Source organism: Leucoraja erinacea, chromosome 29 (genome assembly GCF_028641065.1).
Source record: "Leucoraja erinacea ecotype New England chromosome 29, Leri_hhj_1, whole genome shotgun sequence".
Classification (NCBI taxonomy): Eukaryota; Metazoa; Chordata; class Chondrichthyes; order Rajiformes; family Rajidae; genus Leucoraja; species Leucoraja erinaceus.
The window spans coordinates 15,087,105-15,110,822 of record NC_073405.1 but is presented as its reverse complement, the minus strand read 5'-3'; the positions used below and the strand labels follow the sequence as shown (position 1 = coordinate 15,110,822).

Genomic DNA, 23,718 nt, shown 5'->3' with positions numbered 1-23,718 from the left:
GCTTGACCCATGGAGGTTATGTTGATTATAGTCACTCACAGATTCCGACCATCAGGACCATTCCAAGCTGCTGTTGTTGTTCATTGCTGGAATAAAGCACAGAGATTTCATCTTGTTTTTCTTCAACTCAGCGGAATTGCAGGCTTCCCTAAAGTTGAGACTCCCTGACACCTTGCCAAGAGCACCTGGTTGTAGCTCTGAAGGATATCTATGACCCTCATGCTCAAATATCATATTTCCTGCAGGCATATCTACTGGTTCTTCATTAGCCTAACCAGATGCCTTGAATTGTCCTCTCAACATTTTACCTTTCATTTTATCAAGCTGTTTTAGGGATGGCACAGTGGCACAGCTTTAAGAGAATGCGAGGAGAATTAAAATACATGATTATATGATTAGTGTAAATGAGTAATTGATGACTGGTGCAGACTTCATGGGCTGAAGGTCCTTTTCCATGCTTTATGTCTCTTTGACATTTATTCAGTCCCTTTAAGAGTTGGCTTAAATTATACCAACAAGCTAAATGTCAGCAGTCCATATAACTGTAATAGATCAGTAGTGTGCACTGAAACATAGAAAGGGAAACCCAATAAAACCTTTCAGTCAATCTTGCAGTTAAAAATAAGTGTTGTGTGGGACACACAAATACTTTGTGAACCTCCCATAATATCTAGATTTTTCACTCCAAGCTTCATGGAATAGCATTGTAGGTTTCTAATTTCCGGCCCATATTTTACATATTCAGAGGAATTCAGTGGAACATTTTAAGGGGCTTTGCAGGAGTAATAAACAAAAGTTGGCACTAACCCACATAGAGCAACGTTCAAAAGTTGGCCAGAGGCAGGTTTAAGATTAATTTTAAAAGAGGAAAGTCAAGGTTTAAAGGGGAAATTCCAGAACCTGCCCAATTTACAGCTGAAGATATCTGTCAACAATGATCAGTCAAAGTTGCTCAAGAGGCCAGAATTGGAGAACTGCAGATTTCATGTGTAACTAAATTGTAGAACTAAAGAAGATTACAGAGATAATGTACGATGAGCCAATGGGTAAATTTGAAAACAAGAGCATTTTACAATCATTGTATTGTTTAATCAGGAGCTGATGTAAATGAACATGTCCATGCTCGAGTAATGGAGTTTGGGGATAGGAGTGCTCAAGAATTGAATTTTACCCCATTTCATAGAATCATAGAAACTTACGCCTCAGAATGAAGTTGATTGACTCATTGTACCCAAGCTTCCAAGTAACTTGAATGCATAAGGTACTAATAAAAATATTTGACCACTTGTGTGTTCAATAAACTTGGTAATGTATGCCTCTTTGTTTACATTGCTAGAACATTCATATATTTCTATCAGCAGCCACTACCTATTTCTATCATAGATATTGTCTGTCTCTACCTTGGCCTCAGCCACCCTGCTGCTGTTATCTTCAGGCATAACTATTCCAATGCTCTCACCTAGCCTCATAACTTTCATTCTCCATAAATTTCAGCTCATCCAAAAAGCACCAAGACCCAGCTTGCACCAAATCCTGATCACCGGGATCTTACTCAGCAGAATCTGTTTGAAAATGTTTTAAGGCCCACTAGATTTTCGTTTTGCTGCAACACACAGCATCCATGCACTATTTCATTTTTGGTTTCTTATGCATCCCCAATTTCCTCTACTAGACCAACATCCTAAACTACAGGCACTGAAATTCATTTTCTAAACCGTAATATCACCCCCCTTCACTTCCACAGGAGAGGCTGCAGAAGACCGCTTTGTTGCTTGCCTCGGGACTCAAGCTTGGTCCAGTCTTGGCATCTTCAATGGTTTTGTGAAGATCATAAATAGATTTCTTGTACTGCTGGGGAATGCTTGATATGAATGCTGGAGACTTGGACTTCAGCTGAGAAATGTAACTCGCAGTTAATTTATAGTTTCAGGTTGGGGAACGTGCGTATCAGCTTCTTTGGTACACATTCCTCTCCACACTTGAAGTCTGTGATAGCAGTGATATGCTCATTTAGGTTAGCCACAGCTTCCTTGTATACAGACCAGTTCTCTGACTCAAAGCAGTTGCAAAGTATCGCATCTGTTTCCTCAGACCAACAATGCACGTTCTGCACCAGATCCTCTGGCATCCGTTTTTGCTTTTTAGCAGGGAGTAAAATCGTAGACAGGTGGTCAGATTTGCCAAAGTGTGGTCGGGGATGGAACAGTAGGCCACTTTAATTGTTATCTAGAAGTATTCAAAGGTGTTTGGGCCTCTGGTTGAACAGTGCTGGTAATATTTTGGTAGCATGCTCTTGAGGTTGGCCCAATTGAAAACCCTGGCATTTATGAACAAGACCTCAGGGTAATTCATTTCAAGGCTATTGGTGAAGCGTGTAGTGCATTGAGTGCAAACTTAGCATCAGCATGGGTTGGGATGTAGGCAACGTGAATTCCTGTGGCAGGGAGTAGGGACGAGTCTGGAGATTCCAAAGACGATGAAGTGAGTTACTGTGTTAGTTGCGGTCACAAACAACATAATTGATGACTTTAAGCAACGCACACCCAGAAACCAAATTACCATCAAGAGTGTTTTTAAATAATAATAACAAAAGTAGGGAGAGGACACAAGCAGAAACAAATTCTCAGACAAAGGTGTGTTTATAAAGTTGTGTTTGGAGCGATAAATGTACATAGGGGTTTTACCTCAATCATATCAGCATAATGAGAAACTGTGATGCTGGTGGGTGTGGCGTGCTGAATGAATGTCATGAATGTAAGGATTTGAGAGGGCTGAGGTAGATGTGAGGAAGCAATCCTGTGAATCATTTTAGATGATTTGAGTATGGGAATCCATGGGCATGCCTTGGTGTAGAAGGAGGAGAAGGAGCTCAGAGTAGATAGAGTGATACAATTAAGCTTTCACCACATAATCCATTAAAAGCAACAGGAAGCAGCAATCACATGTTAGCAGTAATTGTTGAGTTTCTATTGATGACTGCCAGCCAATAATTTGAATTCAGGGTGTGTATATGTCTAGGCTTACTGCAGGCAAATACACATCTAACAGCTGTTTACACAACAAATGATCTATTTAAGGAACATATGACGGTAATTTTTGTTTCTAATTTTGAAAAGGACATTCTTTGTTAAAATGCAGGCTGTGGAGTTTTATACACATTTTGTACTTTCTCAACTCACTTAGAGCTATGCAATCACATGGGCTTGAATGACAGTGGATTGCACAATCATGCCACCATTATGGACATTGTCACAAATTCAAACTTTAATTACTTCATTATTCAAATGAACAGAAATTCATTCCTGTCTTGTTTTAGACAACAACACAAACTTCAGTTGAGGGAGTAAGTTTAAAATTTTGTAGAAAATACAAAACTTAGCAATATTGAAGATGCTGGTCCAAAGCCGCAGCAGAACCCAGGAATATATTGATAAAATGCTGATGTTGATATCCCACTATCCAGACTCAACTTAATGTAGGTAAATGTGACACGAGATGAAACATTTCAGTGAAGCTGAATAATCAATTTGGCTTTGATTGGACCTGGGAGAGTACTTGCACAAACATTTGAACATGCTGGGGGCAGTTGAGAATGCACAGCGTAGCTTCAGTTTTTCAGATAGGAAAATTAAATATAGAAGCAAGAATATTGTGCTGAACCTTCGCAAACATTGGTCCATTCGTAGCTGATGATACATTGTGCATTATTTATGACACCAAACTTTATGAAAATTGTTAAGGTTCTTACAGGGTATGCAGGGTGTTTACCCAGGTTAATGCAGTAATGTGAAGAAATTGGAGAAACCAGTATGTCCTTATTTGAATAGACAATTTTAGTCAAGATCTATTATAGGCAGGTCAAAACTGTTTACTCTGGCTAGTCAATCTATAACCACTGGCCAGACATTAAAAACAATTGGCAGAACTAATGGAACATTTCTTTGCACCTATGTTAAAGGTGTCATATTCCATTGAAACATTTAAAAGTCAATTGGACATGCATTTGAAAAAGACATGCAGATTTTATGGGGGTAGATGGGGTTGGAATTACACAGCCCTTTTAAAGAACTGGCAGAGGCATAATCAGTTGAAAGACCTCTACTGCACTGTAGGATTTGATATAATCCAATCAATCAGGGTATATGAAGGGACACTATTTTGAATGGACAGATTAGGGCAGATGTGGACCAAAGAGTTGAGTGGCCAATTTGTAATTACAAAACTAACTGTGGATCCATGTGATTGATATGGGGCGATGGGAAATACACAAAAAAAACTGTTGCCGATGTTATAGAGCTCCAGAGAAGCTGCACTGGTCTACAGAGTAGTGAATAAAGCTACACATTTGTAGTGTTTTCCTTAAGTTACTATCTCATCTTTTATTTAAATGAATGACTATAGTTGAACTTTTGCCTGCAAGTCAAAAGGTTGACTATTCTGGTCCTACCCAAAAGATATGAACACAAAAGCTCTCAAGTGCTGTAAAAATAACCCATGGCAGTATTTTTGGAAGATGATTTCCCTGGTATCATCTTCCATTTTTATTACTGACTCCAACATCGCTCAAAAGATTGCCAGGCCGTTACATTGCTGTGTGCAACAGCTTGCTGTGTCCAATTTTGCAGCACTGCTTCCAAAATTACACCAATCGCTATCCTCTAAATACACTTCATCCAGTGGAAACCATTTCAGGATGTCCAGAGATCTTGAAAGATGCCATTCTTACTTGATGTCATTCTTTCTTCATGCCTAGTAAATCAAGAAAAAGATTAATAAGGTATAGACTGACAGCTTTTGCAAATGTATGCAATGTTGGATATAGTAAAAGAGGATCTGAGGACCATGCAAGGTTAAATAAAGGTACATGTGGCTGATTGGTGCGTTTTTTTTTTACAGGAGCAGTGGATGTATCCCGTCGTAATCCAATTGCCTCATGGTTATGTGCAATGCTTTATTGCTTTGCCAGTTACATAATGGCCGATGTCCTGCTTGGAGAATCGCCTCTCCATTATTTTAACAACACTTCTCACGTCTTACTGGCATCAGCTGTTTGGTGAGTGGTCACTGATTTTATTATTTAGAGTATTCACTTGATTAAAATAGAAGATATTACCATTGATGGGGTTGTTCATATACGCCTAATTGGTGCTCAGACGTCACTATGGATATGCTAGTATACATTCACAGGACAATTAGTTGTAATTCACAGAACAATTTGTTGTAAAATAAATTAAGCCATCTCAACTTATTACAAGGATTGTTAGACCGTTAGAAAATTGTGCCCTAGTGGATGAAACCTCTATGTGATGAAAAAGGTATTGAAAGCTGCCATCAGGTTAATTCCAAGCTTAATGTAGTAGTTATCCCCACAAACACCTGTGTCCGTATGTTAAGCAATCAGAGATTTACAAATAATTTGATCAAAATTGGTGAAATTCTGATAGCACTTTTTGTGCAGTACAATTGTTTCAATTGGGTAGATCAGTGAAGACCAGGGTTTTAGAACATGTACAAGGGCAGATAAAGTAGATGTTACGAGGTTTCCATTTTTCCAGAAAATAGTGGCCCTTTAAAACAAACTGCTAGCACATAGAAGGAAATAATGATTCATTGGATTTCTTCAAGAGTAAACAGGATCTGTTTCCAGTTGGGATGAGCATTTGGTGCAAGAAGGCATTATGCGGGCCTCCTGAATTTGTCCTGGTCACATGACATTTGTCTTTTGCAGATCTAGCCTTATCATGATGTCGATATTCAAGTCTCCTTTCAAATGTCTACAGTTTAGGTAGTAGAGGAGTGTTTGTATTGTGGCATAGAAGGCTAATTGATTGTCCTATCCCATGTATTACAGGACTCTCACTTAACTTTTTTTCCCTGTTGCCAGCCGGGCAACCTAGGCAGCTTATTAGTTTGCCAAATGACAGTTTAGGTGGTTATTTAAGACGGCTTGCATGATGCGTCCAATAATGTGCTGGGACGAAGTGCGTAGTTACCAGTCGGAATTATGCTCAATGAAGCATTCACATATTATTTCTGCTTGAAATAAAGTCGCAAACTAAACATATTCACCAATCAAGACATGATATACACCACAATGACATGCAGCAAAATTATAATACAGTATCTCAACTCTTTTTACGCATTGCAATTAATGCAATTTCTATTATTTCTTTCCACTTCCAAACAAAAATGTGGTTGGATTATTCAGCGTATGATCAACCTGTGTCAATAAATCCTGGACCATGGTAACATATATGCTTAACCATGCGCACTACAGATTGATGCAAGCATGTTTTCTGTGAAGGACCGAAAATTATCATGACATGGCCATAGCATGGGTCGTTATTGCTATTGGTACAGAAACACTCTCGCTTCCCACATAATTTATCCACAACAAAATATACAGGTTGTAAGGAAATGTCCAAAGGCATTTTATGATAATAGCTGTTAAAACCGACTATACCCATCTGACAGGTTAAACATTACATTAACTGACAAGAGATGGCCAAATGACATAACTGCAGCAAATGTTCTTTTGGTAATATGTTTAAAGGTGTCAAAACGCCACATTACCAGACATTCAGATTAGATGTATGTGCTGTGAACAGCAATGACGATACCCAGTTTGTACGCACCAAATTTTTTAAAAAATTGATAAATGCTGTTTCCATCATTCCCACTTCAGAATTAACGTTAAAATTTCAATTGAAAAATCTCCTGACAAAATTTGTGTTGTATATAACCGACGGTAGAAGTAAAACCTGGATAAATCCAACGTATAGTTGTGAACGTTGCTCATTAAATAACTACAGTACTGATACTCCATATTAAGAGCATTGATTTGCCGTTAAAATGAATTCTGTAATAACGTGTCAACGGTAGCAGTGACAATCGAACACTGAGGTTTTAATGTTTCACGAGTTATGGATTAAATTAAATAATAACATTGAGAATTAAAACACATTTGATTGTATTCCGTTATCAAACATAGTCAATGTTCGCTCTGAAGACATTTCCAGCGGAGTAGGGTCGGGGGGGGGGGGGGGGGGGAATCAGTGCGGGATGTATAGATGGGGGGGGGGGGGGGGGTGTTGAGAAGGCAATCGGTGTGGAATGAATGGATTAAGGCTGGGGAATTAGTGCGTGTTGGAGTAGGTAAAATTGTGAGGGGAGAGCGCGGGGTTGTCAGAGGGGTTGAATGGAGGGATCAGTACGGGATGGACGGGGGGTGGGAGGGTCTGTGCAGGATGGATGGGGGGATCAGTACAGGATGGATGTGGGGGGGGGTCTGTGCAGGATGGATGGGTTGATCAGTACAGGATGGATGGGGGTAGACAAAAATGTTGGAGAAACTCAGCGGGTGAGGCAGCATCTATAGGAAGGAAATAGTCAACGTTTCGAGTCGAGACCTTTCTTCAGACTGATCCCCCCCATTCTTTGTTGAATGGGAGGATCAGTACAGGATGAATGGGGGGGGGGGGGGGAGGGTCAGTACAGTGTGGATCGGAGGGTCTGTGCAGGATGAATGGGTGGTTCACTACAGGATGAATGTGGGGGATCGCTACAGTATGAATGGGGGATCAGTGCAGTATGAATGGGGGATCAGTGCAGGATGAATGGGGGGAGATCAGTGCAGGATGAATGGGGGGGATCAGTACGGAATGAATGAGGGGATCAGTACAGGATGAATGGAGGGGGGGGTATCAGTGAAAGATGAATGGGGAGATCACTGCAGGATGGATGGGGAGGGGGGTCAGTATGGGATGAATGAGGGGAGCAGTACAGGATAAAAGGTGGATCAGTAAAAGATGAATGGGGAAATCACTACAGGATGGATGAGGGGTTCGGTGCAGGGTAAATGGAGGGTGGGTCAGTACGGGATGAATGAGGGGTTCATTACCGGATGGATAGAGGAGAAGTGCAGGATGAATGGGGAAGGGGGTCAGCAGTGTAGGATGGATGGGGAGTGGCAGGAGAATCAATGCGAGGTGGATAGGGTGATCAGCGCAGGATTAATAGATTGGGGGGGGGGGGGGGTAGTTGGGGAGCACAGGGGATGTCAGTGAGGACTGAAGAGACGGGAATGGGGATCAGTGTGGGTTGGAGAGGAGGGGTCTCAGGATAAGGGGGGGAGGGGTCGTACGAGAGAGAGAGAGAGGGGAGATGGGGAGGAAGGAAGATCAGCGCTCATTGGACAGGGTCAGCATCATCGCCCCGCTGCCTTAGCCGTCCCTGTCCACCGCCAAGTGCTGCCGCCAAAGGGGGAGGCAGTTGGGATCTCTTCGCCACCGCCTCCCCTCCTTCGCCAGCCAACAGGAAGGTGCGGGGCCGAGCGGTGCAGTTGCTTCAGACAGCGGGAGGCCTCCCCCTTCCTTCCTCCCTCCTAGCTTCGGCGTGCGGGAGGGTTTGCCTTAAAAGCGAATATAGTGGAGTGGCAAGCAGCGACCGCTATTAGTGCGGGCGGGGTGCGGGAGGAGGAGGAGGTGGAGCCGCTGCCGCTGTGCAGGGCACGCCATTCGCTCCAACTGTCCGTCACGCCGCACCTAGTATCTTTGCCCTGGACTACAGCTTGTTACCACCGCCGACACGAAACATCACGTTCCTTTTCTCCAGAGATGCTGCCTGACACGCTGAGTTACTCCAGTTTTTTGTATCTATTTTCGGTATAAACCAGTATCTGCAGTGCCAAGCCGGGCAAAATGACTCGGCATTTAGGTTGCCCGGCGACACTTTGGGTGGTCATTGGCACCCGGGCAACCGCTAATTTCGAACCCTGTATTATATTTTGTGCATATTTTATTAATTCCAATCATATTTCAGGATCCTTGTCCTAATACTCTACTGAAAGGATTTGAGAAAAAAATGGGGTCAAGAAATGTATCCATGGTTAGTAGTGCAATCTTATAGAAACAACTCATTGACCTACACAATATGCTGATGATACCATATTACAAGTTTTGCATAATAAGCGAGTTCGGTATTCCGACTGCGTATTCCCAGGTCAAAGGTCACCCTGCATAAACATTGCTGTATAAGCAGTGGAGCTGTGGACACATTTCATCCGTTTTTTCCAGCTTTGATTCTTCTAGGTAAGAAAATATTGCTTTCAAACTATGAATTAGTTGTATTTAATGTTCCTTTGTTAAAAGCTAAGATTATTTTGTCGATTTTATTGCTTTATGCTACGGTGAGTGAGCGAGGTCGGGGTCCTTGGTCGGGCCCAGGTCTCCGGCGCTGCTGAGTTGCAGATGGGCCGTCCCTGTCCCCTCCCGGGTGTCCCGTCCTTGTCCGGAGGCGGCTGGAGGTATCGGGCCGGGCTTGCAGCCGGCGCGGAGAGAAAAGACATTGACTCCAGCTCCCGGGGGGGACCTGGGGCCATCGGCTGCGCCTCTCTCCTTGTGCAATGGCTGACGGTTGGCCCAATCGGTGCCGGCGTGGGCCGAGCGCCGGTCATCGGACTGTGTGCCGCCACTGCTCCGGGCCGCTGTCCTGTCGGTCCGGGGCTGTCAGTTGCCCCGGCGGGGCAGGCAGAGTTGAGCTGGGGTTGGTGCTTCTTCTCCACGCTGGCTGTGGGCCTGTGGGACGGTCCAGTGGCGGTTCGGCAGCGCTTGCGCCGCCGGGAACCCAGGTTCGATCCTGGCTGCGATGAGGCGCGGATGTGTGCGTGCAGCTGCCGAGAATGTCTCTCCGCCGGTCCAGTCTCCTTCCCCCCCCCACCTGTCTCCCACTCGCATCTGCCCCCTCTATCTCGCTGGTACACCCTGCTCTCCCGCTACCTGGCACACCTGTTCCTCTGATTCAATATATTTTCACACGTAAATCATGAATAAAGATAAGAATATATAAAGTTTATACAACCAGCGTTTTGTTCGCTTTTTCTTTATGGTGAATGACAAATCCCATGATTCTTCGCGTTTTTCAGAATACCGAACTCGCTTATTGACTGGAGATAGTTACCTAGGCATTGCCATTTTAAAGCATAGTATATTTACATATGTTTATGATTAAAGTATCTACTGTAATAAAAACCTGTTAGCTTGTATTGGTAAATCATCAACAACTCACCCGTTCTGTTGGAAAGTTAGTGATTGTGGTTACTCGGCAGTTGAACAGCAAAAGATAAAACAAACATTTAGGCAAAGAAAGAGATGATTCTAGGCTACATATCTGATGGCATACTCAGCCAAAGACTGTCAGATTAATACATAACTGGAATCAAACAAGATGAAAAGGGAAAGAAGGAAAATAAAATGGGAATTAAGGACGGCAAAGAGACCTGCTGCCTCGGGTTCAGCTCGCTGAGCTAAATGTTACTTGCATTACTGTCTGTGTGGAGTAGGCAGTTTATCTCTGTGACCACTTGGGTGCTCGCTGGTGCCATTTACTCCCACATCCCAAGGGTGTGATGGTTAATTGGTTATTGTAAATTACTCTCAGTATACATAGTATGTCAAATTAGGAGAGTGAGAGAGAGAATAGGCAAGGGAATTGGAATGAAATGATAGACATAATGGGCCGCATAATATGAAAGATGAAGAAGGAAGGAATAAAATGTTAATTGAGTACAATGAACTAAGGTGAGAAGAAACTCAGAGCTTACATTGGCTTAGCGTGTTGCATGAATTCTTGCTTTGCTCAGAATATCTATGATTGCATGTAATGTCGGGAAATTTTGATTGCTCTTTGGTCTTCTATCACAAGCTGCACCAAAATAATTAAATAAATATGATTTAAATTCTTAATTTTTATATTCACTCGTCATCTAATAAAGCAAGTTAACTATGAAGCTTTAAATCACCAAGTACGTCTTTGTCCTGCCTTAACAGCGATTGAAGAAGTCCATTTACAAAGTATACAGATTGTATATTAGTTCACAAGAGAGTACTACTGTTATGACCCTTTCTCCCTGGTCGCACTCTTGTGTGATATAGGACAGGGCAAGGACAAGGACATACCATATGTATGGCTAATATTTCCGCAAAAACTGAAGGTGCTGAAACTAAATACTCAATTGTTAAATTGGTTAAGGCTAGAGATTGTAGACAATAGACAATAGGTGCAGGAGTAGGTGATTTGGCCTTTGGCTGATCATCCCCAATCAGTACCCCGTTCCTGCCTTCTGCCCATATCCCCTGACTCCGCTATCTTTAAGAGCCCTATCTAACTACAGATTGTAGTCCAGATCTTGTTGATTTCTGCGTGCTCATTAACACCAGATGGTACCATAAAATACATACCCAATCATGAAAGTGACCAACAATTGACTCCTTCCCACTGCAACTATTGTACTTCAGATACTTTTTATCCATCAAATTTTTCAACAGAGAATATCTTGGTCAATGTTCCCTGTACCCAGTTACTATCCAATCACAGTTGTAAGAGCTACCTACTCTTTCCCTATAATTCCACAACCTTTCTAATTTTATTGTGAAAGTTGCAACTGAATCTCTCCAACCATTCTTTCAGTGAATACATTCCAGATGTTCGAAACAAAAATCTCTCCATAATCCCTATATTTCTTTGGTTCTTATTTCTATTATCTTAAATGTATCTCCTGGTTAGTTACCTTTTTGTGTCTCCCTTTAACGTTTTCTGTTCTAAGGAGGAAAACTGTACAGAAAATTTGTAAAGATGAACCGTATAATTCATTCAAATAAAGTTTTCATTGTATTACTTGCATCTTGCACAATATTTAATTTCCAAACTATGTAAATTTGTACAAAAGTGGATTATAATACAAAATGAAATTCTTGTGTGCCAATTTTTGCACATGGTAACTCACCTAATTTCATGGAAAATTAAAAGTACCATTGAAAGAAGATAAACTTCAAACGCCACGAATAATCAGAGAAATGTGAAAAAGCCATTCAAGATAATTTCAGCTGTGGCACATCTCCAGCGAGTAGGGTTCAATCCAGAACGCTTGTGCTGTCTGTGTGGAGCTTGCACGTTCTCCCTGTGATTATATGGATTTCCTCAGGTGGTCTGAATTTTTCCCACAAAGATGTCTATGCAGGCAGACAAATGTCCACTGTACAATACTTGGAGCATGCAGGTGAGTGGTCGAGTCTGGGGGTGAGTGGTCGAGTCTGGGGGGAATTGAGGGGAAAATAAAATGTGATTCATGCAAAGGGCACTTTATGTTTGGCATGGATTTGATAAATCAAAAGCTTGTTTCTGTGCTGTATGATTCAATGAAAAGGCTGATATATTGTGCACTTGTTGTCCATATTTGGAAAAAAATGTTGTATTTATGTCATTTCTTTACAACTCCAGAATGTTTTGAAGCATTTTACATCTAATGAAATACATATTTGTGACCAGCATGGTCACAACAAAACAATGATGGCTTATTGTCATTGTTGAATACAGGATAGGCTGGGCAGTAGCAAGAATGCCCTTCATTTTTGAAATAATGCCATAAGATCTTTGTCAGGCACTTGAGTGAGTTAATGAGGCTGTTTAAATCTCATCATTGCATTATTGACAAAGTTAGCACTCCTGCAGCATTACACCAGAGCATCAGTTTGGATTTTCTGATAACCTCTGAAATATATTTCCACCCACAACCTTGTTATATATGGCTGAAGGCCAAGGAAAAAAACCAAAAACATTTTGATTACTTTTTGGATTCCTCTTTCCCTACACACCATATTTATTTTGGACTAATTCAAGAGTCAAGAATGGTTTATTGTCATATGTCCCAGATAGGACAATAGAGTGAAAGTTCTCATCCAATGCAGCCTTTTATTCAGATATGAATTCCAATCTGAATGAAAAGTCAGAGGAGCAGAATTAGGCCATTCAGCCCATTGAGTCTACTACTCCATTCCATCATGGCTGTTCTATCTTTCCCTCAACCCCAATCTCCTGCCTTCTCTCCTTAACCTTTTGACACCCTTCCTAATCAAGAAGCTGTCAATCTCTACTTTAAAAATACCCAATGACTCGGCCTCCACAGCTGTTTGTAACAATGAATTCCACAGATTCACCACTCTCTGACTAAAGAAATTCTTCTTCATCTCCTTTTATTCTGAGGCAGTTCCCAATGGTCCTAGGCTCTCCCACCAGTGCAAAACATCCTCGCCACATCTACTCTATCCAGACCTTTCGCTATTCTGTAAGTTTCAATGAGGTCCTTCCTCATCCTTTTAAACTCCAGCGGGTACAGGCCCAGAGACGTCAAACGCTCTTCATTAATTAACCCAATCAGCTCTGGGATCAGTCTTGTAAACCTCCTCTGGACCTCCTCCTACAAGATATGGGGTCCAAAACTGCTCCCAATACTCCAAATGTGGTCTGACCAGTGCTTTAGAAAGCCTCAGTATTATATTCCTGCTTGTATATCCTAGTCCTCTCGAAATGTATGCTAATATTGCATTTGTCTTCCTTACTACTGACTCAACATGTAAATTAACCTTTTGGGAATCCTACACCAGCACTTCCAAGTCCCTTTGAATTAAAATGTCCTCACATTTGATTTTTGTCATCTATTTAAAGATTCATCTGTTTGGGATCCCTCGGTCAAAGGCATGAACATGACCTCTGTTCATGGGGCCGTGTGGGAAATTAAATCACATTTAACAACACACATTTGATTATGTTGGTGTTACATGTACTTATTCAGTGTGTTTAAGTTTTGAATATTGAAATCAGGAATATTTATCACAAACTGAACCAATGCTTTTAACTTAGGTATCTCATCTTTTACTGCCCATTGAACCTTTTCTACAAATGTGTGACCTTCATGCCTGTGAAGTTGGCCCTCACTGCTATGAAGGAGGTGGTGCGAGTACGCAAAATTAGTGTGGGCGTTATTCATGCTCACCATGCCTATCACCATGGATGGATCATTATGGCTTTGGTTGGATGGGCTAAAGGTAAGTAACTTGTTATCTCTCTATTTTTTAGGATGTTAAGCTAGGCATGGCAGCATTGAATATTAATTATAGCTTCACCTATATAATTGTAAATTTCACAAGAGTTTGTGACTGCCTTCCAGTTGTGTTCTTCTCAAGCTATATTTTACTCTCTGGATGGGTGCATTGGGACTGATCTTTGTATGAAAAAAAAATGAGACTTGAAGAAATCACAATTCATAAAAATTAAAAATCCAATTATACAGTCAATACAAAATTAAAACAGAATTATCTGGATGATTAACTAATGGTGGTCATTATTATTTTGTTCCCCACAGGTGCTGGAGTTGCCCTGATCTCCAACTTTGAGCAGCTGATTCGTGGTGTCTGGAAACCTGAAACAAATGAGTTTCTCAACATGTCCTTGTAAGTGTCAATGACAATGTCCAGAGGATGAAATTTATCCAAAGTAAATGGTCAATCGCCAGCTGATCGCCCATGTTACGACCTGCCCAGTTTTGGAAAGGAAAACTAGCTGCCAATTTGTAATTACCTGTTTCTGGTCCCACTCAAGATAGAATTGGCCCTGCTACTCCCGACATGCTTAATGTTTCCGACACGTTCATGATTAAATCTTTGATCATCATAGTGCAGGTTTAATCCTGTTCTCTAAACCTCAGCTGTGGTTATGGGAGCAGCCACTAAGCAGAAATCAGATGTCATTCTTAAGAGAATGGAAAAGTTGTGGAGAACATATCTGATAAGCCGATATCATCACATATGGAATCAGGAAAATTACAATGGGGGATGTACGATTGACAACAAAACTAACCACAATTTTATTTTGTCCTTGAACAGCCCGACAAAAGCTAGTCTTCTTGGAGCTGTTATCTTCACCCTACAGCAAGCCCGTTGGCTGCCCATATCCAAAAACAACGTTGTCTTCCTGTTTACTATATTCATGATTGTTACTAAGGTAAATTACTTTTTTCAATTGCAAAACATAAAGCTATGTTTCAGGATTGTGATATTCTAGGCTTGGTCTTGAACAGTTGTTGGTAATCACTTTTACCTCTGAGCGAATGCCCAGTAGCATTTCAACTTACGGATCTTCAACAAAGATGTGGAAGCAACCTTGATTGTTATTCAACGTTTCTTCCTCTCTTTGACTTCTTTGCCTCAAGAAACATAGTTACATATTCTGCTTCCTATGTAATCCCTTTTGGTCCGCCATAATGCTAAGGGCTTGGATGCAGTGGAATTTATCAAGTGTATCTAGGAACGTTTCTTCAAGCAATCTGTGGATGGCCCTGTTAGAGAGGGGATAATGCTGGACTTTCTATTGGGAAATGAGGTTGGGTAAGTGACTGAAGTGGCAGTGGGGGAAGAATTTGAGATCAGTGATTATAATTCTATGTTTTAAAATGGTTATGATAAAAGACAGGACTGGTTCACAAGTTAAAGTCCTAAACTGAAGTGAGGCTAATTCTGATTATATTATACAGGAACTTGCAACAATGATTGCAAGAATTTGTTGAGGGCAAATGGTGAGACATTTTTAAAAATAAAACAAGGAGAATTCAGGACTAGTGTGTTGTATTAGAGTAAGGGCAAGGCTGGCAGAACAAAATCCCTTAAATAATCCTTCTATCAATTAATTTAAATCTATGTCTCCCCTTAGTTAAGAACATCACTGCTGATGCAAATGAAACTATAGCTGAAAAGTGATTTTGAGACTGGTCAGGAAAAAGGAGGAATGTGCCAAGTATAGGCAGCTAAGATCAAGCAAATCCCTTGAAGAGTATAAGGGTAAGAGGAAAAATCAGCAGGGCAAAAAGAGGTTACGAGATGACTGGTAGAAATGGTAAATGAGAATCTTAGGAGATCCTGCAAATATATTAAGAGCAAAAGGGAAACCAGGGAGAGACTAGAGCTCCTTAGCAATCAATGTGGTTGTCATGTGTGGAGACACTGAAGATGAACGAGATGTTGTGAATATTTCACAACTGCATTTACCATGGAGAATTTCACAGAATGTAACAAATTCAGTGATATTTTAATATCTATCCACAATACAAAGAAGGAGGTGCTGGTGATCGTCAAGGTGGATAAATCCTCAGCGGCTGATCAAGTGCATCTCAGGACATTATAGGAATCCAGGGAATCTGAGGCCTAGATGGAGATTTTTGCATCGTTAGCCAGGGTTGAGGTACAGAAAGGCTGGTGGGTGGCTAATGTTTATTTTAATTTAAGAAAGGCTGCAAGATCAAATTTATAGTGACAGGAAGCACTGGTTGTGAGAGAGTTTTGTTGACAAGAAAGCTGTTTGTCGGATCCTGTGATTGGTTCTTTGTATTTATACATTTAAAAGCAGGTGTCATTACTGAATATTTCGGCAAATAAAATTTGTCTCATTGGCAAAGAAAGCTTTAGACTGCAAGAAATTATCTAAGGACTGATGAAGATCGCAGAAAAGTGGGAAATGGTATTTATTCTGGAGAAGGGTGAACTATGCACTTGAGAAAGGCAAACATGTCAAAGGAATAAGCAATCATTTGTAGGAAACCAGTTTCACCGAAACTGAAGGGGGACCCATATCCTGGAAGGTTTTCTGTGCGATTTTGGAAATTCTAAACTAGAATGGTAGGTGCAGAGAGTCCCAGATGCGAAAGTTGGGAGCAAATACTATAGTCAAATAGAGCAAGATTTGGAGGCAGGTTAGGCAGAGAGAAAAGACCAGTGGTTAAAACTGCATTTATTTAATTGTATAGGCTTAATAATGGGTAAGGTGAATGAGCTCAGAGTGTGGATTGGCTCGGGGGCTGAGATATTACAGAAAAATGGCTGAGGGAAGGACAGGACAGGTGGCTCAATGTTCCAGGGTATAGATGTTACAGGTATAAAGATGCAGGTAAGAGAGGAGGGGGGATTGCCTTTTTGATCAGGAGGACATAACTACATTGCTTATAGAGGATATTCTTGGGCGATCGTCCAGTGAGGCTACACGGATGGAACTCAGAAGAGGAAAAAAACATCTTGATGGGACTGTATTATAGGCCCCACAATTGTCAACTAGGAATTAGAGGAACCAATGTATACAGAGATTGCAGATAGCTGTAAAAATTAAGGGCAGCATTAATGGGAGATTTTAGCTTCCCTAACATTGACGGTTTCCCATAGTGTAAAGGACTTGAACGGATGGAATTTATTAAATATGTCCAAGATAGCTTTTGTGGCATAGGATGTTTAAATGGGTGTTTGATGGTCAACAAAGACTTGAATGGTAAAGAGCAAGTTCCTGGATCTACAACACTAGGTAGCTGAAGGTAACATAATGGGAAGAATAGTACGGTTAAAGTTCATTGCATCTTTACCTTTTTGGCCTAAGAGTTGAAAATAATAGGTGTTAGAACTATTCTGTTTATGCCACAGGTCTAATCACTGGGAAGGATATGATAGCACTATCAATATGAAATTATCACTAATGTCACAACAGCTGGACTTTTTAGGTATAAGGAGGGATTGGCTAGGTTGTGCTTTAGAGGCTGAGGTTGTATAAAATTTAAGAGCAGCCTGAATATGGTGAAAGGGCAGACCTATTTACATCATGCCCTATTTGCATCAGCAATGATGTCTTTGACCATGAGGAGACATAGATTTAAATTAATTCATAGAACAATTAAACCTTTTTGCTTGGAAGAGTGGCGGAGTCAGAAACTTTAATTCCATGGAAAATATCAAATATAAAATATAACATAGGAACAAGCCCTTCATCCCACAATGTCTCTGTCAAACATGTTACCAAATTAAACAAATCTCCTCTACCTCTCCCCATTCCCTGGATATTTGTGTGCCTACCGTACCTGCTTCCACCACCACCAGTGGCAGCGCATTCCAGGCACCCTCCACTTTCTCTGTAAAAAAAACCTGCCCAGCACATTGCCTTTAAATTTTACCCTCTGATCTTAAAGTTATGCCCTCTAGTATTTGGCATTTCCATCCCGGGATAAAGCTTCTGACTGTCTACCCCTATGCATGCCTCTCAAATTTATAAGGTTCTATTTTGACGTCTCCCGTTAGTCTCCAATGCTCTAGAGAAAACTATCCAAGTTTGTCCAACTTCTCCTTTTAGCTAATACCTTGAATAGATAGGCAACCATCTGATAAACCTTTTCTGAACTTTCCAAAGTATTCACACCATTCCTGTAATGGGGTAAGTGGAAGTGTACATATAACTCCAAAATGGTTCATAAAGCTGCAACTTGGATTTGCAATGTACATGGATGAGCTCCTGGTGTACTGTAGTTTATAGCCCTGTAGTTTGCGAAATGGCAATTTTAATTAGATCTTTTTTAACCCAGCATGAAAGTGGTCTGCTTCTATGCCATAAATATCTGTGATTCTATGACGTTGATTTTTCAACCAGTTTCATGCACAAGAATTCAAATGAATCAGAATAAATGAGGCACAATCACTTTCCTTAGCTTCGATGGTAAAAATGTGTGTGTGTTTACAATACAGCGAGTCACATTTTTTTAGATAGTTAATGGAGCATCTGTATCCTCGCTTACCTCCTCCTTGTGCAAATCCCAGTTTACATTTGTTTCTGTGATTGTAATGCTGATAAAATAGAGTCTTTTTGACTAAATAATTAACTTGCATTGATAGAAGAATTAAGGTGATCAAAATAGACAATGTTAAAAATAAATGTAATTCATTTGCTGCTGCTGTTTTATTATTCTCCCATTGCAGGTATTCATGACAGCAACACACTCCCATTGGTCACCTTTTGCTCCCATTGAAGCTTTTATCTGCCCCATCGTCTTTAGGAATACTTGTGTTACCTCTGATGATCATGACCGTGTCTATTCTCGTGACAATACACATAGCTGCTCCCCTTGCAATCTGTCTCCCTACACCGCCAAGACAAAGGAGGAACTCAATGAAGGGACAAGGAAGAAGAAGTGCAAAAAGACTGAATAACTGCTATGACTCCCAAGACAGTTATCAAAGTGCTGAAAGTGCAATTTCTGGGATTTAGTGTGATCCGGAAACTGTTATTATGAGGAAAATCAACATAATTGTACTCATACAGTCTACTAGGGTTTGCGTTTGAGCTTGTCTGTCTCATTAAATGGAAAGAAAAATGTGAATGAATGTGAATTAGCCTGTCCTTCCCAGGAATGTCTATCCTGGTACTGAAAAAGAATGTGATTCCCAGTCTCATATCCCACCTAGAATGGAGATAGCAATTTGTCATTGTCTCTTTAAGGCTATGTGGATATAGAATGGGAAGTAAATGGAAAGATGCATCCTGAATTGTCCGCCAAAATTGCTGGGCTGTATTCTCGGAACTTTGTAAAGATAAATGCCTTATTTGCATCCAACTAACATTTGTGCCAGGTCTGAGAGAGTTTCGTTTCATCACTGAATGCCAATGTCAAAATGGATTATTTTTCAGTATTGTTGGCTAATAGCTTTTGGACTGAAGAGGCAAAAACAAATGATTAGAATGATTAATTCCAGTAAGTGCTGAAGCGGTATAGCCTCTAATAATTAGAGTAGATGCATTGTTCCTGTCAAGACTCACAAGAGTTAAAGACAGCAATTGAAATTGAATGGTACAGACAGTGGAACTGTAACAGGCAGCTGGGAGAAACAGTTCAACGATTCTATTGATGTTGGTACAGAAAATGGGACTGCAACAAGCAGCTAGAAGTAAACAATTCAACATTTCTAATGGTAATACTGAATAATGATTTGTGCATGTTTTAAGCATTAGTCTACTGAGATCTAGGATAAAACTACACCACAGATATGTGAAATGCCACATAGGAAATTTCAAATTTACACTCCAAAATTAGGTTATTGTACCAACATTAAGAGAAATCCATTCTGACGCTATAATAAAATGTCCTCATACGGTACACACACACTCATTATTTTCAGGTAAAGGTAGAAAGAATTTTGTTGTTGCCAAAAATACAATGTAAGGAACTGTATTATACTTGTGATCTTCCAAATAAAAAATACTTAATATAATAAAGATTAAATATAAACTACATAGCTGAATGTTGACTTGTTCACATACTGAGAATGACGAGAAGACGGAGACGTGGGCTGCCTGAGGTTAGTGGAGTCAAAAATGTTTACAGGTACTTTGTCTTTGTTTTTTTGCAGCCACTGTATGAACATATTACCTCCAGATTTCCTAATCAATTAGTGCTTTTAGAGCATTTGAAAAATAGGAATTTGAGAAGCAGACACGTGGAGACTGTTTCAAGGGCTAAAGTGTGTAATACAAGGCAATGAAGATGGGAGGACATTGTATGGCAACAAATGTTTTTGTGCTAAACAAAGTTTAAATTATCAGTAATTTTCCATGAATGTGCAAAAACTAAAAGTACCATATTTACGATCTAACAACATTTGAAATACATGGATATAAAGATGGAAATTATACTTCTTGTAACATTTCACAACATCCTCCATTTTTTTGTCCTGGGAGAGTCTGAAGTAACGGTGAGGGAGGGAGGTGGGGGGGGAAGAGAGAGAATGTGTCATGTAGCAATATTTGAAGCAGAGTGGAATGCAAGGTGAAGGGCAAGTAGGGAATCCAAGACATGATACGAAGAGTCACGGTGGAAAGCCATATGTAACCCACAGGACTTCCTGGAGATACTGTGAATCTTTGGTAAAGACAATACATCTGAAAATTAGTGCAATAAATGCTTGGTTGGGACATAGAACAAAGCTCTTACTATAGTGATGTTCTGACCAACCAGGCTCAGTATATGGGAAAATACACACACTATTTTAAGTCTGAAGAAGGGCCCTAACCCGAAACATCGCCTATCCATGTTTTCCAGAAATGCTGCAAGACCCATTGAATAACTCCTGGACTTTGATTTTTGATAGATGATTGAAAACATGTTTTGCCTGTGGTATAAGGTTGACATTAATATTTTTGAAGGAAGTCTTGGAGAAATGGGGAATGAAAATAAGTGATGTTCGCTTAAAGGAAGAATTTGCCTTGGCTTCAGTTGAGAAGAAATCAGGAAAATTGTATTGTTCTTTGTGCCTGTACTACACAAAGTACAGAAACAGTTTGGTCTATCACTTTCTGGAGCACAAAAGTAAAATCCTATCACTATTTAAACAGTATATACAGTGCCCTCCATAATGTTTGCGACAAAGACCCATCATTTATTTATTTGCCTCTGTACTCCACAATTTGAGATTTGTAATAGAAAAGAAATCACACGTGGTTAAAGTGCACATTGTCAGATTTTATTAAAGGGTATTTTTATATATTTTGGTTTCACCATGTAGAAATTACAGCTGTGTTTGTACATAGTCCCATTTCAGGGCACCATAATATTTGGGACACATGGCTTCACAGGCGTTTGTAATTGGTCAGGTGTATTTAAATGCCTCCTTAATGCAGGTATAAGAGAGCTCGCAGCACCTAGTCTTTCCTCCTGTCTTTCCATCACCTTTGGAAACTTTTATTGCTGTTATCAATGTGCGGATCAAAGTTGTGCCAATGAAATTCAAAGAAGCCATTGTGAGTCTGAGAAACAATAAAACTGTTAAGATACATCAGCCAAACCTTAGGCTTACCAAAATCAACTGTATGGAACATCATTAAGAAGAAAGAGAGCACTGGTGAGCTTACTAATCACAAAGGGACTGTTAGGCCAATGAAGACCTCCTCAGCTGATGACCAAAGAATTATCTCTATAGTAAAGAAAAATCCCCAAACACCTGTCCGACAGATCAGAAACTCTTCAGGAGTCGGGTGCGGATTTGTCCGCCGAAAACTTCATAAACAGAAATACGGAGGCTTCACTGCAAGATGCAAAACAATGGTTAGCTGCAAAAATATAATGGCCAGGTTACAGTTTGCCACAAAGTACTTAAAAGAGCAACCACAGTTCTGGAAAAGGGTCTTGTGAACAGATGAGACAAAGATGAACTTATATCAGAGTGATGGCAAGAGCAAAGTACAGAGGAGAGAAGGAACTGCCCAAGATCAAAAGCATACCACCACATCTGTGAAACGGTGGTGGGGGTGTTATGGTCTGGGCATATATGGCTGCTGAAGGTATGGCTCACTTATCTTCATTGATGATACAACTGCTGAAGGTAGTAACATAATAAATTCTGAAGTGTATAGAAGCATCCTATCTGCTCAAGTCCAAACAAATGCCTCAAAACTCATTGGCCGGTGGTTCATTCTACACCAAGACAATGGTCCCAAACATACTGCTAAAGCAACAAAGGAGTTTTTCAAAGCTAAAAAATGGTCAATTCTTGAGTGGCCAAGTCAATCACCTGATCTGAACCCAATTGAGCATGCCTTTTATATGCTGAAGAGAAATCTGAATGGGAGTAGCCCCCAAAACAAGTATAAGCAATACAGGCATGGCGGAGCATCACCAGAGAAGCCACCCAGCAACTGGTGATGTCCACGAATCGCAGACTTCAAGCAGTCATTGCATGCAAAGGATATGCAACAAAATACTAAACATTACTACTTTCATGTACATTACATTGCTGTGTCCCAAACATTATAGTGCCCTGAAACAGGGGCACTATGTATAAACACAGCTGTAATTTCTACACAGTGAAACCAAAATGTATAAAAATGGCCTTTATTAACATCTGTCAATGTGCACTTTAACCACATGTGATGTTTTCTATTACAAATCTCAAATTGTGGAGTACAGAGGCAAATAAATAAATTCTGGGTCTTTGTCCCAAACATTGTGGAGGGCATTGCATGCAGCCTTTGATCTAAATCAGTGAGGCAGACCACACTATGTATTTTGTTCTGTTGTTCACTGCTGAGCTATATACCTGCACGGGAAGGTAGACACTCCCGCCCCCACGAGTCTCGGGCAGATGGGGCTCGTCAGCCTAGGAAGGCAGTCCATCTAGGAGAGGGAAAGCTCCAATTTAAAACCTCCACTGCCTTGTGGCCATATCCACTCATGGAGTCTGGAGTCGGAGCCCCTAAGGCAGTTCGTTGTTGTCTACAACCTCGCTCTGACAGCTCCTGCGACGGCGCTGGTGCCAAACTGTAACGGCCCTGCTGTTCCTTTGGATCGATCAGCGACATGGAGAGGGGGGATGTGCTGCATGGGGAACAGCCTGTCTTGTATCCGACTACACATCACCTGCACAACTAGGATGCATCACCACCATGCATGACCATCAGTCATGACCGAGAGGGGCCTACTACTATTCACTGCTGAAAGATGGGTCAGGCACAGATTGAATCTTTGCAAAATCATGTTGAGTTTTGTATAGTACCCATCAATTGAAAAGTGCAAGGCGGTGAATGGCCCAAATCCAAAACCATTTTTTCTATTTTTTAATATAACTAAAGAACATTTTACTGTAGTCCATCAGAAAAAAACATGATGTAGGACAATCAATTCCCCTCACCCCCAACATCCCTTAATTGAGAAGGAACTACCTCAAATAATCTCACCATCCATCACTTGAAATGCAATCTTGAATTTTAGAGTTCTTCAAGACCACATCCAAATACTGTACAAAAGATTTTTTTTTTAAATCTTGACCATCCTTTCAGACATTGAGATCCAGATGGCAACCAGATGGCTGGAGAAAAGAAATAGGTGACGTTTCGGATCGAGACCATTCTTCAGAGTCGGGGAAGAGGGAGACTAGAGATATGAAAGGGTACAAAGTGAATTTAAGGTGTGAAAAGGACAGATCAAAGCATACAATGCTCAAGGAAATGTAGAATGGTTCATTGTTGGCTATGGGGAAGCTGACAACGAGGCACACACAATAAAAATACTCAGGAAGGCAGTGAAACTAGTCGGAG

The 23,718-nt window shown here is 40.7% G+C and overlaps 1 protein-coding gene across 1 annotated transcript in view; it reads left to right on the top strand.

Annotated features, from left to right (window-relative positions):
* tmem38a (transmembrane protein 38A) overlaps positions 1-19,921 on the top strand; it is a 29,371-nt gene extending 9,450 nt beyond the window's left edge. The window contains exons 2-6 of the mRNA XM_055658714.1: positions 4,897-5,053; positions 13,696-13,880; positions 14,198-14,285; positions 14,718-14,835; positions 18,612-19,921. Coding sequence (XP_055514689.1) covers positions 4,897-5,053; positions 13,696-13,880; positions 14,198-14,285; positions 14,718-14,835; positions 18,612-18,842 — 779 coding nt within the window. The 3' untranslated portion in view covers positions 18,843-19,921. The remainder of the gene's footprint in view (positions 1-4,896; positions 5,054-13,695; positions 13,881-14,197; positions 14,286-14,717; positions 14,836-18,611) is intronic.
* The last annotated feature ends 3,797 nt before the right edge of the window (positions 19,922-23,718 follow it).